This window comes from Taurulus bubalis (genome assembly GCF_910589615.1).
Source record: "Taurulus bubalis genome assembly, chromosome: 6".
NCBI classification, from domain to species: Eukaryota; Metazoa; Chordata; class Actinopteri; order Perciformes; family Cottidae; genus Taurulus; species Taurulus bubalis.
In genome coordinates, this window is record NC_136594.1 from 28,258,086 (window position 1) to 28,272,471 (window position 14,386).

The 14,386-nt window shown below is 41.8% G+C and overlaps 2 protein-coding genes across 3 annotated transcripts in view; one reads left to right on the forward strand and one right to left on the reverse strand.

Annotated features, from left to right (window-relative positions):
• LOC306737800 (microtubule-associated tumor suppressor 1 homolog A-like) overlaps nt 1-9,954 on the forward strand; it is a 25,278-nt gene extending 15,324 nt beyond the window's left edge. Inside the window, exons 1-10 of one of the 2 annotated variants that reach the window (XM_079219592.1) lie at nt 982-1,101; nt 2,252-2,318; nt 5,230-5,353; nt 5,507-5,597; nt 6,018-6,123; nt 6,317-6,390; nt 7,008-7,106; nt 7,362-7,478; nt 7,650-7,747; nt 8,407-9,954. In XM_079219592.1, coding sequence (XP_079075718.1) covers nt 1,030-1,101; nt 2,252-2,318; nt 5,230-5,353; nt 5,507-5,597; nt 6,018-6,123; nt 6,317-6,390; nt 7,008-7,106; nt 7,362-7,478; nt 7,650-7,747; nt 8,407-8,620 — 1,062 coding nt within the window. In that variant the 5' untranslated portion in view covers nt 982-1,029 and the 3' untranslated portion in view covers nt 8,621-9,954. Of the gene's footprint in view, nt 1-981; nt 1,102-2,251; nt 2,319-5,229; nt 5,354-5,506; nt 5,598-6,017; nt 6,124-6,316; nt 6,391-7,007; nt 7,107-7,361; nt 7,479-7,649; nt 7,748-8,406 lie in introns of those variants that run through there. The other variant, XM_079219593.1, reaches the window with a different exon arrangement.
• LOC306737536 (fibrinogen-like protein 1) lies at nt 9,928-13,377 on the reverse strand (the record flags this gene model as incomplete). Its single annotated transcript, XM_079219269.1, has 7 exons — nt 9,928-10,162; nt 10,253-10,458; nt 10,937-11,025; nt 11,096-11,193; nt 11,296-11,455; nt 12,070-12,238; nt 13,321-13,377. The coding sequence occupies 7 exons, from the start codon at nt 13,375-13,377 to the stop codon at nt 9,928-9,930; spliced, it is 1,014 nt and encodes a 337-aa protein (XP_079075395.1).
• Nucleotides 13,378-14,386: the final 1,009 nt, after the last annotated feature.

The following is a 14,386-nucleotide window of genomic DNA, read 5'->3' on the forward strand; positions in this document are numbered from 1 at the left end:
AAGGTGACTGGTGAAAATAAACTGCACATTTCCCCCTGTGGGCTTTGGGTGGTCTTCGGTCTAGCAAAGGGTTTGTGCTTTTAGTTTGGGTGGTTTTCTGTAGTTAAGTGTACTTAACTCTGAAAACCCTCGCTGGTCTTAACATTTTCAGCACAACTTCTTTACCTTTACATGGAAGCAAGAGTTGTAGGACGTTAACACCCTGATACTCTGTAGGGAGTATAATTAAAATGTTAACACTAGACAATATCTTTTTAAAGTTAAATGATAGATTATTTATGTATTCCAGGTGCTTTTTTTCTTTCCTTTTGAATCCTCATTTTCCCTTTTCTCTGTTACAATAAGTATTAATTTTGAAAACAAACAAGACATACTCAAAGTTAATTTACAAACAACAAATCCTCTTTAAAGTGTACAAAGGTTTTTGTGGTATAGGACTACTACTCTGAATACAAAAATATGTTTATGTCTTCAGTGCTGTAAAACAAACGTTTTTGCTAGTTGTTTCTGTAACATTCCACAGGCTAAATTTATTTAACTGATTAATGTTCTTTTACATTACTTTAAACTTTAAATAGACAAAGAAGTAGAAAGTTAGAAAGTATATGAGTAAAGACAAGAGAGGTATGACTGAGATGCAGAGAGTGTGTGTGTGCGTGTGTGTGTCCGCGCGTGTGTGTGTGTGCGTGTGCGTGTGCGTGTGTGCGTGCGTGCGTGCGTGCGTGCGTGTGTGTGTGAGAATGACTGATAGGGAAGAAGAGAAAGGGAGATAAGAAAAAATGTGGTGCAGAAATATATCTTAGAGTATCAGGCAGGAAGAGAAACAGATGGAAGGAGGACTGGGAGGTGAACAGGTAGAGAGTGGGAGGAGTCAGTAACAGAAAGGGGGCGTCACATTTAGCAGGAGGGCAGAGAGAGAGAGTTTGTTTTCCATTGGTGATCAGTGTGTGTGAGCGAGAGGACTGAAGGCATTTTCAAGGGTGTGTGTGTCTGTGTGTGTTTTGTGTGTGTGTCCTCATTAACCGAGACATGGGCTCCACGACCAGCAAAACCCATGCAAAGCCCAGCAAGGCCCTCCCACATCGCCGCAAGAAACGCAAGGTGTGTGTGTGTGTCTGACTGACTGACTGCAGTAAATTCGGTTCTGCTTTACATGCATCTGTTGCTGCTCTTTTCTCTCTCTTCCCCTCTGTTGGTCTTTCAGTCCGAGCCGTGTCATCAACTCAAAGAAGGAATTAGGAGGTAGTTTTGCAATTGGGTCACTATACGGGAAGCTAGCCGCGTGTATTTTTACACATTGATCATGTTAGCTATTGGTTTTCAGTCCAAATTGTTTAAAGGAACATAACACTCATTTGGATCATGATGGAACATTTCAAAAAGATCACACTAAGGCCACAACGGGGCACGTGTGTGTGTATGTGTTTGAAAGCAAGAAGGCGGGAGCATGGACATTTGGTTTCCATTGTAAATTTCAATACTCACGTTGTAAAGCTTTTTTTTTATGTGTGTGTGTTCATGTGTGTGCTAGAAAGTTATTGTAATGTTTTCAAATGTGAGAAATAGGTTCAGGTGTGTACAAGTCCATATGTGTACAAGTGTGAGTGTGTTTTGGACTGTTGCTCTTTCAGGTCAGTTACGGCAGATGTGAGCAGTTCAGATTTGGTTGTTTTCAGGCGTGATGGATGTTATTTCCTTGATTTATTTTAAGATAAGATAGAATATTAAGTTGCTCTAATATTTGCCTTTTACCTGCATTATTACATTCTGGGTCACAACCCTGCCTCTCCAACGACAGCTGACCTTTACAGATGTTTCCTGTAGTGAACCTTAAAGGCCAGTGATTGCATCAATTATCTGTGATGAGTCCACATTTTCAAAGACAGAATGGCAAATGTTGTCATTCCCTGTTGACTATAATGTTCACTTACATAGTGCGTTCCAAAGTCATGGTGAGAAGCATTTAACCCTTTCAAGTGTCCCTCTCTCAGTGCCTTGTAGAAATAAGTGGTCACTAACTGAGAGCTGCACAGACAGGGGGAGCGATAGAATGACCTGAATATATCTAACATTCAGTACCGTGTGTACTGAATGTGTTAGATATATTCAGGTCATATAGTGTATATAGGGAATTCTATGTGGAGGACTACATAGTCTTCCACATATAATTCCCTATATAGTGTGTACTGAATACAGATTAATTTCAGCTCATATTTGACTGAAGAGTCTCTTCATCTTCTCTTCTGTGCAGCGAGAGGAAGCCTTGAAGCAGAAGAAGGGGTTGTCGTTGGAACTGGCAAACCTCCGAGACGAACTGGGTAAGAGACGTTCTAACTTCACATCCACACACCATCGTTCTCTCCTCCATTTCCACCTCCACCAAGGATCTGAATTTCTGTCACAGAGAGAGAGAGAGACGTCTGTCTCTCTCTCTCTCTCTCTGCATTTGCATATGACAGCACATACGACGCGTATCGAGGACAGGTCGATCGCCATTCCAAAGCTCCAAATTCCAAAGACATTAGTTAAATGACAATAAACAGGTTTAATACAAGCCTAGAGCAATTGTCAGTCTGGTTGAACTATTGAATAGTGTTTTCAAACTAAATAATGATTATTTGTTAAGAGGACATGTAGAGAAGTCCTCTCAGATCTGACTGGACATAATAAAGCTTTGTGGTTAAGAGCTCACTAATTTCTAAATGTCTATCTTTAAGCCACAAGTCTACTAGTATGAGTATCAACATACACCCTTCACACCCATCATTTATCACAAGTGAAACATTCAACATAATTGCGGCGGATAAGTAATACTTGAAATGACAAGAGATCACCTGGCACTGCTGGATTTCCTTGACAATAATTAGAAAAGTGTGTGTGTGTGTGTGTGTGTGTGTGTGTGTGTGTGTGTGTGTGTGTGTGTGTGTGTGTGTGTGTGTGTGTGTGTGTGTGGTGATATAAGTTCTACATTGATCGTTACAAACATGGTCTTTACAATTTGTTGGTTGCTATTTGGGGATCAGAACACATCAACTGAAAATCCACTGGAAATAATTACGTGTACAATTTGTGTGCTAAATAATAACTGAAAGTAGTATGCATGCATTTAGTCAGATAGCTGGGAGTGTGTATCATGTCAATAGCAGCTCTGCCTGTTTGGTTGATACAACAGGATTAAATAAGATCACACACATACACGCACCTTCAAGCTAACACACCGTAGTGACACACACATTGTGCATTGTATTTACATGAAGGCATGCATGTCTGCACACACACATGTACATGGAAATATGCACACGCCAACACATACATATGCATATCTCTATATTAAGAATAACCATGACTAAATTGAGTAAAAGCATTTACACACACACACACACACACACACACACACACACACACACACACACACACACACACACACACACACACACACACACACACAGAAACATACAGCAACAGAGCAGATCCTGTAAGCTTTTTTCTGTTCACCATCATCACTTTCTTCTGAAAACACCCCCTCTCTTTCCACTGTCCCTCTGTGCATCATTCTGACTATAATATTTCATTTTACTGCGTGTTTGACCTGTGGCTCATCTCTTTACGCACAGAGCTGAGGAATGTTAGCTATGTATAGAGCCCTGTGGTTACCACACACACAGTTAAACCTTCATAGTCTCCAAGTCAAACTGAATGCGAACGACCTGTTCCTGTCTCATTGGGTAATGCTAGGTGGTTTTATTAGTTTGCCTGTGAAGTTTTACAACGTGGAGATACAGGAACATAAATATAGAAATTGCAGGGACTGCACATAGAGAGCAAGCCCTCCAATAGTGTATCAGTTGGGAAGTGCTAAGCTCTTTCCTGTGATTCAGACACCTCTAAGATACGCCTGTGTTGACAGAAGAACTCTCACTAAGTAAGCGCCATTTGCTATATTTTCCCTGGAAAAGGCAAACACACATCTCCACCATGGTATAACTTTTTATCTTTATTTTTTTTTTTGGGGGGGGGGTTGTCAGTAGCAAAAACAAAATAGGTAGACATTTTCATACTAGGAGAAGAAGAGGGGTCTGTTCTGAAATGATGTCATTTTATTACACCTGCCAAGCACCTGCTGTTACACACACACACACACACACACACACACACACACACACACACACACACACACACACAGTTTGTGTTGGCCGGTCTATGGTAGAGAACAAGCTTGTGTTTAAGCTGCTCTCAGCTGTTGCTGGCTTTGTGTCTCCATCACCATGGTGACAGGCGCTTTCACTTGCACTATAGCTCTATTCAGAGGGAAACGACAACTGTCCCAACTACAAGCTCACAGTTATATCTTCTTATTCCAGGGTGTGTGTGTGTGTGTGTGTGTGTGTGTGTGTGTGTGTGCATGCAGGGTTGTGGTTTTTATCAAATGTACCCTTTTAAAGTGATGGCATCCATGTAATCCTGTTGCTCCAGTACATAACGCAGTGATAGATCACAGCTTCAAAAGCTAAACAAATATTTCAGAATAGAAACAGACTTGAATCAAAATGGCGTGTCATGATGGCGATGATATAAAGACAGAAGCGTGCATGTGCTTGTGAGAGAGAGGATGAGTCGTACTGCATACCTCTGAGCTGACTTGCAGATGTTTCAGGGTTGTCTGCTGTAAGAGTAATTAAAGTGGAATGTGGTTGTCAGGGAATGCTGAGGAAGAACCGCACACCAGCATGTCCCATCAGTATAGTTTGACTACAACAATGTGACATGATGTTGTGTTGCTGTGTCACAAAAAGGACACTTGGTTGTTGTTAAAATGGTAAATGGTCAAAATAGTAGCTAAATGATTGATGGCTAACCAACTCCACATCTGGCCTCAGAAAGGATTCTCACTGTGATCTTATGTTGCGTAATAAGCTGTTGAATCCAAACCAGGTCATTATTTTCTCTCCTTATCCAAATATGTGTTGGTCTTATATGTAGTGTATATATCTGTTTGTGCAGCCCTGTGCCATTTAGTTTTGTTTGCTTTCACTGGTTTCTGCTTTCTTAAAAACTATTTTTGAGATATTGTTTGACGAAATGTTTAATTCTAGTTGAGTTTAAGCTCTTCTTACTTTACATTCTTAATTGAAAAAATGGGTTCATATGAAACATTGATCCGGGTCAGTGACGTGTTTTCAGTCAGAAGCACATACCAACATTTGCTCCTGCTCTTCTCGTCTCCTTCAGTTGCATCGTCACAGTGCTGCGAGCGCCTCCAGAAGGGGAAGGAGGAGGTGCTTGTCAGCTCGGAGGAGGCCTTGCACAGGCTGCAGAAACAGCACAAGGAGGAGCTTGTGCTGCTGGAGGACAGGTGCAGTGTTCACTTCTGCCGATGTGCTTACAGATGGACAGTTCGCCTCACACACCGTACAGTGTTACCACACTGTTGTTTGGAAATAAAAGCCTGCACTGATTATACTGTTGTCTGCATGTCTCAAATGTAATGTTCCTCTGTGTGTGTCAGATTGAGGAGTTTTTACCAAACAGAGTGGGACAAAGTCCACCAGACGTATCAGGAGGAGGCCGACAAATGCCGCATGTTGATGGAACAGCAGGTTGGAACGCACACGCACACGCACACACACTGTGTTGTTTCAGTCACTCGCCTTGTACAGTATACGTAACAAAGAGTTACCTGTGAAATGCTTTTTTGATCCTATGTCTCCAATTTAAAGTTTTATTATGGAACAATGGAGTTGAACGCTCATCATGTACAGTATTTACATGTAAACATGTTGTGTTTGTGCTGCAGCAACACCTCCAACTACCCCACAGATACTTTCAACCTTCTGTCTAATCCAAAGATGTGATCCAACACTACAGTTGTAATAGAAGGATCACAATGCTTTTTCTAATGTGTAATAACCAGATACTGACAAGGACAGAACTAGAAGCTCAAATGAACTAGCAGTAAGAGATTCGATCAGACATTTCTTAGTTTGACTTGGCTTTGTTTTTGCGCCTGCATCCTTTAGGTGGAGGAGCTAAGGAGCCAACAGGAAGTAGAAAGGACGAACCAGGAAATGAGTCACAGCAAGAAGATGGAGTCTCTGAAACGGCAGTATGAGACCTCCATACAAGGTGTGTGCAGGACCAATACATACAACACCTTTCACAGCTCAACATCTGGAATAGTCTATTACCGGCGACACAAAATAAGCGATTTTTATGTTGAACTGTTCAGGCATTTATCGCTTTGGAATTAATATGTTCAAGATAATTACTGATTAGTCAGGCAGTTTTCTCAATCATTTTATCCTAATGTGCATTTCAGAGCTAAAGAGGATCCAGCAGACGGACCTGGAGAGCCTGAACAAAACCCTGAAGGAGACCGACACATCTCTTTCTGTAAGAGACCTTAACACTGAAGTGTACAACGTCCGTAATGAAACAAACTTGTAATGTTTAAAAAAAAACACAAAGGTTTTCTATCGAATGCCATTAAGGAGAACGGAGCCCTATTTTCGTAAAATTGTTGCTAAATAAAGCATTTTCTGATTAACCTGTGCAATGCTTTATTGCGTAAAAGTATATAATAATAATAATTCTGCTCAATAGTTTTTCAGACGTTTATAACCTTTTATTTTGTATTTCCGCCGGCATCCATCTGTTTGCAATGATATGCTTACGCTCTCCACTTTCCTTAATGCCAGTCGATGTGTTTGCTCACTTAACTGGATGATGGATGGGTGGATGGGTTTATCATATACATTTTCTTTCTGCCTGCCACAGATTTTTAAAGCAAAGTTAGTTCTAAAAGTTAGAATGTGTCACTTCTTGGAGCATGTCTTGAGTCTTTTCCTTTCTTGTCTTCATATTGGCAGGTCCACAGTTAAGAAGCAGCAGTTAGATGAGTTTACCTGCTACTGGTTTTCACTCTGAGGTGTCCTAACTTTGTAAGAACCAAAGCTCAGTGTTCACCCAATAATTGTTCTGTCTTTGTCCTCCTCTGTCCCTCTTACTAGGAGAAAATCTGTGAGCTGTCAGCAGAGAAGGGGGCTCTGAATGAGAAGCTGAAAGCAGAGGAGGAGAGGAGGAGGCAGATACTCACTAACAAGAATCTGGTAAAGATGGTTACATCTATAATATGTTATAATGACTCTGTCATAATGACTCAAACACAAACATTTTGGAGGTCTTGGAGATTGATAGACAGTGTTGGTCTGAATCTGTGTCTCTGCTTCCCACTGCTGGTCACACACTTACAGCTCACAACAATGACATGATAAGCATGACCGCATGGCGACTTGTAATCAACATTGCTATGCTTTTCCCCCACAAAGAGCATTCAAGTTCCATGTGTGTGTTTGTTTGTGCAGAAGGACTCCCACACAGTGTACCTGGAGCAGGAGCTGGACAGTCTTAAGGTGGTGCTGGAGATCAAGAACAACCAGCTGCACCAGAAAGAGAAGAAGCTCATGGAGATGGACAAACTGGTAGGCACCAGTCTTTTACCATCTTGGGTTGTACCACTGTGGTGGTCTTTTCAGTCTCACAAGAGTCAATTGAAGATGTACAAAACATTCAGTCCAGACACATTTACACTGTTCAGAGGCTTGTAGGCATATACACCCAACGGTCTTTTTGTGTGGCTGTTTGTGTCACAGTTGGAAACTAATGGGAAACTGGAGGAGTGTCTGACGAAGGTCCAACAGGAGAACGAGGACTACAAGGCCAGGATGGACAAACACTCTGCTCTCTCCAAGTACGTACTCCAGTTGCTAGTGTGTGAGATGGTGACTCATCTCTCTGCAGAGGCATCAGTCTTACCGTCTGCTCTTATAGCAGGATTTTTAAGTCTATCTGCCTCCTGTTTTTCCTCCACTACTCGCTTAGTTATCATCTGTCTCTGCTTCATGACTCAATGAGACCCCTAACTCAACCCAAATGATCATTATGAACGTAAAGAACGAACATGGCTATAGTTTTTGTTGTGAGAACTCACAGCTATCAACATAGCAGCTTTGGAAGATTTGGTGAAGCGCAATGAGTGCACATGCGCAGGAAGCTAGACCAGCAGGTAGACAGACCCCTGGATGGGCTTATTGCAGTCCTGCGACAACCACGGTTAGCTGATATTGTCCTTTTCTCACAACACTTGATTTATTGGGATGTAAAGATAATTTCCAGTTAAAGCAGACCAAAACAAATGTGTTGCGATAACAGGGGTATATTTTGTTGCATCACACATGGACGGTTGACCTCTGTTGGTTATTATTTGAGAGTTCAGTTTACGCCTTTAAAAAAAGTAGACCTTCGTGAAGTATTTATTACAGATATTGAAATCCAAGTTCAGTAGATTCCTTTCAAATGGTTGTAAGTCCTGAGCCTGGACTCTGACAGCCTCTGTGTCTCCCCCTGCAGGCAGCTGTCCAGTGAACAGGTCAAACTCCAGCAGACGCTGCAGAAAGAGTCTAAGGTGAACAAGCGTCTGTCCATGGAGAACGAGGAGCTGCTGTGGAAGCTGCACAACGGTGACCTACTGTCCAGTCCCCGCCGCCTCTCGCCCACCTCGCCCTTTGGCTCACCACGGAACTCTGCCTCCTTCCCCACAACTGCATCCGTATCGCCCAGATAACCCCTCCCTCTCCTGTGACCTCATACTTGTCCTCGTAACCTTCACAAGAGAAAGACTTCAGTCACAGCAGTGTTGCTGGATGAAGAACTTGTACATTTGGATTAAATTGCATAAAAGACGCTTCTCTTGAAAGTGATAAGACATTGCAGTGGCACCGATGCACTTAAGTCTGAGTGCGACTGTCCTTGCTCTCTACCAAATGCCTGGTTCTCCAACAAACCTTTCTTCTTTTTCTGAAGAAAGCATTAATAACTGGCACACCTCAGGGTCTGTACAAGGCGCCTCACTCTTGTTAGGACTATCCTAACCTGTTTTTACGATGTTGTACTGTTTAAGTCCTGCTCATCCTGTTCTTTTATACCGCTCTTTCCTAAGAGGTGGATGAGAAAAACCTTGGATTTGTAGCATATGTGGGTTTGTGGAAAGACTCAAAGTGGTTTGGGTTTGGCAAATCATAAAATAACGGGTACCTCTCGATGGATTAGCATGGATTCTTTTGCCTTTTCCCTTCTTTTTAAAGAGGACGTTTTCCCCCCAAAGAGCGAAGCTCAATCACTTATTTGCTTTGGACCTCTGGAAGAAGTGGATTAAATTGGTGTCCGTCTTGGGCAAACAGGAACTCGTATTCAGTTGGTTCATCTGAGGAACTGACCTACTGATATATCCTTTGATCCAATGAATATCTGTTCCTCCATGTAAGCTCCTCACAACATCTACCTTAATCTATGTGGAATGTAATTACCTCTGGATGTTAATCTGGGCAACCCAGTTCAGAGCAACACTATCTCAGAGCCAAATATGTAGAAGAAGTGTTCACCCCTCCCCCAGCCTCTACATTACATTGTGCCCAAACGGAAACAAGGCAAATCTGAACTAGTGGCTGTTAATATCTGTCTTTGCTTTGGGTCACATGAAAACCCTCCAGTGATCATTTCCACAGAGAAAACCCCCAGACTCTCCTGAACTGGCCGGTAACTGGCCTCTGTTTTACAGAATAATTTTGTCTGTCTGGTATCTGTCCTGAAAAACCTCAGATGTACCCAGTTTGCCTCAATTCACTATGTTCATATTTATTTTGGACATAGAATAAATACAATATGACATTAGCTCAAAGCAACATTGTTTAATTTTCAAATAAATGCAATGGTTTACATTTCTGAAAAAGTAAAACAGGTGAGACAGGATGAGATGACACTGATTCCACCCAGATGACTAAATGTTCTCATCTTACAATGGATGTGAATAAAGTCAAATGTGTTTTCAGCTCTAATAAGCTCTAGCATGTTGCTTCAACACTTGCTCTCAGCCTATTGGCCAAGAGGAATGTCAATGATGTCTCCTGCCGCTTTGCCAGGGTTTAGTTTTTCCGGCAACGGTGCGTTGCCCGGTGGCGGATGCTCGAGGTCAGCGGCTCTTACCATCATGACCACAGATTTGATGGAGTACCACCAACCGTGCCATGTGTACCACACCACCCCGTCATCACCCATTGCTTGGTACGGCCCTTTGTAGTAATGACCGTTCAAGTTGCCTGAATCGCACCTGTGATGAGGACGTAAAAGAAATAGTTAAGACACTTGGCCATCGCGTGTGTGTGTGTGTGTGTGTGTGTGTTGCCATTTTCTCTATCACCTGCTGAACCACCACCCTGACTTGCTGTGTCTGATACACTTGGCATCGTTTTCCGCGTCGACGCCATTCAGCTGGTCAAAAGTGCTGAATTTGACCCCACTGCCTGGACCGGTCCATTTCTTCCCAGCAGAGGGGCGGCCGTGGACGTCAGCCAGGGCGTCCCCTGCATTCCCAGTGTACTCTCCCACATGTAGCTGGTACTGGTCCTTTGAGTAAACAGGGGAGTCAAAGAAAAGAGTTTTCAATGAATCATTGATGATGCAAAAGTGCTTTGGTATTTTTTTTGGAGCCAGATGTCCTCGCTGTTGTTTCCATATTAGTCTAAATAAGATTGCTACCTGTTATGGGAAATGAATAGAGAGCAAGGTCATAGACTGAAAAAGAATGCTTATCAGAAGAGAGACAGATAGACAGACAGAGGGTTACAAGCTGTTTTTACAAGATGCAAAAATAATGTAGTGGATTACGGACAGAAATGTATGAACATTCTGCAGAATTTAAATCATTTTCCACAAAGCAGAATGAGATAACTCCATTTTTTGTAAATGCAAACTAGGTTCAAAATCCTGTTGAATGAATCAACTTGTTGCTATAACTCTTATTACAACCCTCACCTATGAAACTAGGTGTTTTTTATTTTTACACTGTCATAATTGTTTGTTTTTTGCAGTGTCTCTGTTTCACCTTTTCATCATCCACTTTGAAGTTCTTGTACTCTGCAAAGCGCTGATTTCCCTCAAAGTCCTCCATGTCGATCCGCAGGTCATAGTTTCCTAGAAGACACAAGTTTCAGAGGCGGCAGTCCTATCATGTCAAACAAATCGTGTTCACACACAGACACACCTTGTGAAGTGAGATCGTGTAGAGGTTTATTGCCCAGCCAGAATTCTCCATCGGGTGAGTAGAGGTCTCCAAATCCATGCTTGTACTCCACCCACGCTCTGCACACACCGGGGGCACGTACTGATTTTACATTAACTTACAATGTCAAATTTTTCGACACATGCAGACTGTCAATTCCAATATGAGACACACACACACACCGATCAAAGCTCTCTTTGCCGTCTTTCCTCCTCTGGAAGACAGTCCATCCTCCTCCGTTGTTCATGTCACAGTAGACGCTCAGTGCCGTGGGAGAGCCGTCTGGACGAATCGCATACAGCCCACTGGCCACATTACTGTCCGCAAACACCTCGGAGCAGTCTGAACGCACAAAGATATACAATGTTAAATATTCAAACCAGGTAGATAAAGAATAGCTTTGGATACAATAGATGCAAACAAACATGTAAAGAAAATATGTCTGTGCGTTTCTGAGAGATTCTTTTTAGCTGGAAGGTTTTTTTATTCCTGTGAAGCAGCTGCAGGCTCATGACAAGGTGTTGACGTAGCAAAATGCTGTCTGCTGATTGGCTGCTCGATAAAAGTAATTTATGAATATTCTTTTGGACACTTGGAGGTGGAACACGACACACCAAGACCTGGCATGATTGCCTTACAAAACAGTTTGGGCTAACATTTACAGGTCCAGAGTTTGCAAGCCAGAAAACCAAAACAATGAGCTAAAAGAGGGTAAATGGCTCTGCAGGGTTGGTGATTATTTTCTGTGGGTTTGCCACTACAAGTAGTCCCTTTTACTTTACAACTGATCATTGAATAATTAAAAACACTAATTAGCATCGCTTTAACGCTCGTGCTGAAGACTCTGCCGGGACTTACGGTATAGCTAGTAATCAACTTGCTGTGTATAGCTGGGCAGGTAGGACAGATCAACACAATATAAGATTTAAAATGCACAAATGGAAATCTCTCCTTACCCCTGTAGAGGTTCTCGGGGCCCAGGTGGGAGTTGGGTATGTATTCCAGCTGCTGGGCCTGGCTGTTGTGGAGCTCCTGGATGTAGCGATGCTGGTCATTGATCACCTTCATCAGACCCCGGATCTCTGCTTCCAAACGGATCACCTTCTCCTCACAAGGCACAGGAGCCTGGAGAGAGAGAGAAAGACCAATGTAGTAACTGGCACAACCAGGGTTACAGTCAACAACTGGTTTCTTGGATTAAAAAAACGCAACTGTTACGCAAAGAAAATGAACCCTCTAAAATCTTCTTGGTCAGGAAAAATAAGTTGGTGATAACCCAAAAAAATCTATAATCTTTGCAGTTTTCTTTTTAATTTTTTTTAACAATTTTAAATGTATTTAACCAGCATAATTGAGATTAAAAATGTCCTTAACAAGAGTTACCTGGCCAAGACAGCATTAGCACATTAAACAAAGTTTCAGATATGTCACAGAGCGAAGACGGTAGCTTCCAGCATTTTTCTGATAAATTAACATGATTTAGTCTACAGATGGCCAATGCAGGCCAAGCAGTTTTCAAACAATCACAGACCAAACGGGTGAAAAAGGCATGGAGGTCAGAAAAACAACAGGGCTGCACGTGTTATACGGTTTATTATAGTCAAGGCTGCCCTCAAGATGTATTCTTGCATTGTTACAGAGGCATGTTTTTAGTATGTAATTTAATCAAGGATCCAGAGTTACCCAGTAAAGCTGCTAAATACAGTTTTAGCTGTAATTACATGGGTCAGTTGACACAAAAGCAGCATAACTATTGAGAGCAGACATGAATTGATCTCTCTGAACATAAAACCAGCATCAATGTACTGAATCGCACAGAAAGAAATGTACATAAAAAGGTACCACTTGAGTGTTTTGGCTGACCATGTGTGCTTTGTCTTCAGCAATTGATTTAACGTTGAAAAACTACATTAAAAACATGAATAGCAACACATCTTTCCAGAAACAAAGTTCCTGTTACTTTGGATAATCTCTGACCAGTTTGGAACTAGTAATTTACCAAATAAATAGTCCTAAAAACGGTCCATCGTGGGTTTTGTGGATAGCCAGGTAACTGGAACATGGTTTGAGAAAAGAGATTGTTGCTGTTTTGTAAATTATACTTTTTAATATGGTCAACCACAAAAGAAATCTTTGATTTGAAGGCAGAAATCTTACTCAAAATATGTGCACATAGTACAGTATGAGTATGAGTTGGTGTTTCTTACCGCCAGAGTGGCAGCCATGTGAAGAAGAAAGGCCATTAATATCCTCAGCATTCCCATAATCAGTGATCTGATTGGTGACTGAATCAAACTGCCGGACACTCTGGTCTTACATTGTCTTTAGAGTTTTACAGACTTCCCCTCTGTCCTGTTTGGATGTTTGATGTTGTTTGTTGCTCTTTCTCACATGACTCTGTATGGCTGGAGATTATTCGACTGCACATGGACTGACACTTTGTAAAATTGCCTCCATCTAGTGGTTGAAGTAAATAGTCATTGTCTCCTGTTTATGTCTAATGCCTCCTACTTAACAGCATCTACAAAATACATATAGGGTAAATATATATATATATATATAACATTTCAACATTTCAATGAAATAAAATGAGCTAATAAATACAAGCTGTAATGAATACAGAAACAATCAACTTTATAAATGTTTATTTGTTTATTGATTTTGGTATGTTTTAGGTTGAAATATGCAAGCATATATTTCACATGGCATTTTTCATCCTCCCCACAGTGTGACATGCACAGCTGTGGTATTTACATCCGGTTCTCTGTTGTTGTTTTAATCTAGATGAGAAGTGCTGATGGCAGTTTTAACCTTACAGACAAAATTGACAATTCAAAAATTGTGAAAAATGTAGGACAAAGGAAAGCCGTGGGACCCATGTCCCCAGAAGGAGTGCTGGACAAGGCCAAACATGCTTCATTTCAGCATGGATTCATGGATATCAAACAGAAAACACCCGCTGAGTTTCTTTGAATCCAGTTCTGTGTGTTTCATGGGCCAACGTTCAGGTGGCCCTGGGACCTGGTGGCAGCAACACAGAGGCACGCAAAAGGAAGCAGCAAAGACTCACAAAACCACGCCCACAACAAGTGGTGTGAGAATCCCCAGCACTGAACACGCTGCCCAGTACACCACCAGCACACTCACACCACCTCTCTTCTCTGGCCGGTTAGGAAGGTGCCTAACAAGGAAAGCCTGAGCAATACTGGGAAAAGGCTGGTTTTCTTTTATATTTAGTATTTATTTATTGCTGTTCAATAACCATGTTAATCT